Source organism: Papilio machaon, chromosome 1, assembly GCF_912999745.1.
Source record: "Papilio machaon chromosome 1, ilPapMach1.1, whole genome shotgun sequence".
Lineage (NCBI taxonomy): Eukaryota > Metazoa > Arthropoda > Insecta > Lepidoptera > Papilionidae > Papilio > Papilio machaon.
Window position 1 is genome coordinate 1,875,071 of NC_059986.1, and position 4,821 is coordinate 1,879,891.

Below are 4,821 nucleotides of genomic sequence, written 5' to 3' on the forward strand. Positions count from 1 at the left end.
ATTCACATAGAAAACTAAAACTAAAAACTATTTGTTAGTTTTTCTTTAAACTTGGCAAACGAGCAAGCGGCCATCTGAATTCGCTGAAATAGCGCAGCGACAGCTGAGCTAAACACCTACAATCGCAAATGCGTTGCCAACCCTTAATCGACAGAGGAAGGGATTGTTTCTGGGGGTATCTTCTAACAGCCATTCATACATACATCTTTACTCTTCAACGAGGTTTAGGCTAAGCACCATCTGCGCCCGGCCACCTCGAGCCCGGTGAAACTGTGAATGCCTCTTCAAGGCAAACAGTGACTACTTAGTCACAAAAAATCTGAACTTTCGAATTTATAATAATAGTAAGATATTCAAAAGAACAAGACACGAATATTTAACGTGACATTACCCATGTAATAGTTTATTTAAGTAGGGTAAATTTAAAATGTTTTCTTATTAAAATTGCAATCAAGTATTATTCAGTCGTTTGTCGTTCTTTGAGCATTAAACCATTTCCACTGAGATAAGGAGGGATTAAACGCAAATTGCGCAATCAGTTAGGAGAGAAGCATTCGCAGGCGGACAGTGTTAAACCTATGAAAAAGTAGATGGTTATTTTTGGGTAAGTACTTAAACCTAAAAAAAAAAATCAATAATTATTTTAAATAAAAAATCATCTCATTTTAAAATCGTTATTACAATTAACATCTTTTTGGTATCCGTTTTCCATGAATTTAATAAAGCAAGAGCAAAGATAATCTGGAAATCAGATTTTTCCTAATATAACTTGGAAATGTTAGTTATTTACTGACTAGCAGAGCGGTTCAATTATTGCTAAATAAAGCCCTTAATGCCGATTTTGATAATCATCAACATTAAAATGCTAACAAACTCGTAATAAATACTACTAAGAATAAATCTCATTTTAACAATAGAACAGAAACTCGTAAATCTCTTTCGAGTCGTTTAGAGTAAATTACTTTTCCTTTTAACTTCCCAAAATATTCCTTTATGTTAATTACTTAGTCTTATTGACCTTTCCGTTTTTAAAGATCCTACGATTACTTCAATTTACATTTTTTTTTTGTGCAAACAACACGAAATAATCTAATAGATTATTTACATAATTATTTCATTATTACAAAGTGAAATAATTTACTACAGTACAATAGTTATAGTAAATTGCACTCGTTTTCACATGTTTCGTGGTAATTTTAGGTCATTATAAGTGTCAAACTGTATTCACTGCTCTTTAAGATCGCCTTAAAAGGCCTTTGGATCACTTGTCACTTAACAGAGCTTCAAAAGGCATTTGTATTTATTATTTAGAAAAGAAATCTGTTAATGCAGCATTTAATTAACAATCAGCATTTTTAAATTCCTTCTTCATTCTTCTTGGTCTTTATCTTTGTGGTATTTCTTTAATGGTTTTTTTTAAAGGTCCAGACCTCAAAATAAGATTGATTTTCACATCATCGTACTCGTATATTTTCATTGTACATTCGTATAAATTGCTCATGCGCGGCTGCGTCTCTCCTGCAGTAAAAGTCTTTAGTTGTGACACAAACTGGATGCTCACCGTCATATGAATCATTATCGTATAATACTTCCATTTCCTTCACCTCTCGTAGCAGTTCTCTGAGACATGCGCATTGCCACGGATTGTTTCCAAAATGCATTATCCTAAGCATTAATCCAGCATCTTCTATTTTCATAAGAAAATTTTCATGCAAATGCGTTATATTATTATTATCAAAACTAAGTCTCTTCAATTCAGTGCCAAAGAAAGCATTAAGTGGGATATCAGTCAGTAAATTATATGATAACCTCAGCTCATATAATTTAGGTATATTTTGGAACATGTCTACAGGCAGAGTAGTCAATTTATTGTATCTTAAATCTATCTCTTCAAGATATCTTAAATTTTTGAATGCATCTTTGTGAATAAATACTATTTGGTTTCTTGATAAATTTAATTTCATCACATCTATTAATTTGCTAAAAGTTGTGGCATCGTCTATAGATTTTATTTCATTAGAAGCCAAACTTAATTGTCTTAATTGTTTCATATTTGCAGCTGTTGCAAGTTTGGGGACTACTTTTAATGAACAACCATCTAGAAACAAATAGTTTAAATTATTCATGATAGATAAAAAATTAGCTTCAGTCATATCATTACCGGATAAAGTTAATATTGAAATATCACGTTTTCTTTCAAATAATTCTGGTACTATTTCTTTTCCTGTGAACAGATTATGACTCAAATCTAATTGATACAATCTCCATAAAGAATCAAATAAACCTGGTTTCAGGGTATGCAATCTATTTCCTTCCAAATCTAGTACTGATAAATCTGTATTATGATTAAATATGCCAAGAGGTAATTCTGTTAGAAGATTGTAAGATAAATTTAAACGCGATAATGATGTTATTCTATCGAATACTCCTATAGGTAGACTTTCTATTTTATTTTCTGCTAAATCTAAAATAGCTAATGCTGGCAATCTGTAAAATGCTTCCTGTTCTATGCTTACAATATTGCATTGATTAAGTATTATATGAAAAGTTTTTCTCTTATCTGATACAAGTCCTCTTCGTAATATGTTATCGCTAACACCAGTTGCGTTACACATGTGGAACATCATGCCTCCATCATCTTCGAATTGGCACTTTATTTCAGCTTTGGCAATGAAAAATGATATAGACCAGATCGCTATCCATACTATTTCATTCATTTTATGCAGTTCTGAAAGTTAAATTAGTATATTAAAATCTATAAATTATTGTATTTTATTAACAAAGGGTTTCCACTGATGGAACTAATGCAATAACAAATTACTACCGTTCCGCTATTCGCAAAAAACTGAGATAATTGCATTTTCAAATGGTTTTTCCTCAATAAAAATACACATTTACGTAAACTTACTAACTTAACTAAGTTAATGGTTAACGGTTTTCATTTTATAAAGACACTAGCTGTCACCCGTGCCTATGTCCGCGCTGAATTAAAAAAGAACCTAATAAGTAGACAATGTGTTCTTCCAGACTATGTTCTACATCTGTGCCAAATTTCATCAAGATCCGTTGAGCTGTTCCGGAGATACCTTCTAACAAACATACATCCATCCATCTAACATGCCGACACATTTGTGCAATTAATGTATTGTGGGCTATACCACTGCTACCGTTGGTTTCCGAGACCAAAATTTCTATTTAAAACATATCGTCATCTCTGTCATTTTCTTAAACAAAACAGAAATATCAATATGTTTTAAAAAAGGTCTCAGAAATCATAAAAATAAGTTGAAATAAAATAATTTAAAATAAGTTAAATACCTTGTGATGCTTTCAAAAGTAATACAGATGTTACACATCTAAATTTTATGGCCACTCGTACAACGTTCTCACGAAGACTGATAATTGCTAACTGTATGTGACTACTAACTCGATCTTGACGCATGTGGTTCAGTCGCCGACATTGATAAAACGTACTGTGATAACATTTAGCTCTTTGCTAACTGATGGACGCGGATTCGTTTGTTTATTTTAATTAACTTTATAATTATAATACTAGTGTTTGAATTATTTGGATTCTTTAGCAAATACTTACCCTATAATAATAGTGACAATATGAAAGATAATATTGATTTTTGTATGCGAAAAGTGAAACTACGAATTACAATTTCTTTTTAAAAATGATGTAATAGTTTTTATTTTTTCAACAATGGTGGAATTGATTTTTAAAATCTCATCTTCGTAATTAACACAAAAAACAGACACAGAATCTTAAATGTACATATATATTATTAAATCAAATAGATATATGTAGTGTCCGAGGAAAACCCTTGGGTATTTTGCAACCAACGTATATGTTATTTCTTACTATAATTAGGTAAACATAGATTATATATATTTAACAAACTGAGATTTAACTACTATGTTTTTCAAATAAACTTTGTAATTAAGAAATGTTGGATAAGCATGTAGCATTTTTTATAATAATTTACGGATTTCAAATATTACAAGCTCGCGTCTTCTTGCGTGCGGAATTAAAAAAAATCTACTAGTAAATATAGTCTACTAGCTTTTACCCGCGACTCCGTCCGCGCGGAATAAAAAAAATGCACAAATGATAAAAAAGGTCCTATGTCCTTTTCCTGGTCCTAAGCTACCTGCCCACAAATTTTCAGTCAAATCGATTCAGCCGTTCTTGAGTTATAAATAGTGTAACTAACACGACTTTCTTTTATATATATAGATAAGATGTCACCCGGTGTAGCTTCCCAATAGTGAATTTTTCAAATCAGGTTCAGTAGATTAGGAGCCTATTCAATGCAAACAAACTAACAAACAAATTTTTCCTCTTTATAATATTAGTATAGAAGTATAGTTGATATTCGTCGAAAAATAATAATTCTACGCTTGAATTTAAGTTGTTAAAATCCTGGTAAGACATAATTTGTGTTAAATGACTTTTTAAACTGAGAATCTTAAAAAAAATCAAATCCTTAATTGAACTAAATATATTTTTACAGATTTAATAGAGCTCTACCACTTGTGCTAGACGTAACCTGTGTTACAGGAGACAGCGCCTTCTCTTTTTTATGATCTTACGTTACTATAGTATGTGCTACAGTACAAATATGTTAATAACATATATGGGTGTGTATGTGTAGGTGCGAGTGTGTGTGTGCATAGTCATGAATTTAAATTTATTTTTATATTGATGTTTTTTTATTGTATAAAGATTGATTATTGGCAGCTTTTGTGCGACTTAATTACTTTTAATTGTGTTTCTTGCCTGTGACAACTGGAAAACAAAACAGCTTAATTCTGTTT

General features: G+C 31.0%; 1 protein-coding gene across 1 annotated transcript; it reads right to left on the reverse strand.

The window, feature by feature from the left end:
- Nucleotides 1-1,367: 1,367 nt before the first annotated feature.
- Nucleotides 1,368-3,406, reverse strand: LOC106714221 (carboxypeptidase N subunit 2). The gene is made up of 2 exons (XM_014507197.2): nt 3,319-3,406; nt 1,368-2,728 (listed from the first exon to the last, which is right to left on the reverse strand). Exon 2 carries the CDS (start codon nt 2,715-2,717, stop codon nt 1,455-1,457), a length of 1,263 nt encoding a protein of 420 aa, XP_014362683.2. The 5' UTR covers nt 2,718-2,728; nt 3,319-3,406; the 3' UTR covers nt 1,368-1,454.
- Nucleotides 3,407-4,821: the final 1,415 nt, after the last annotated feature.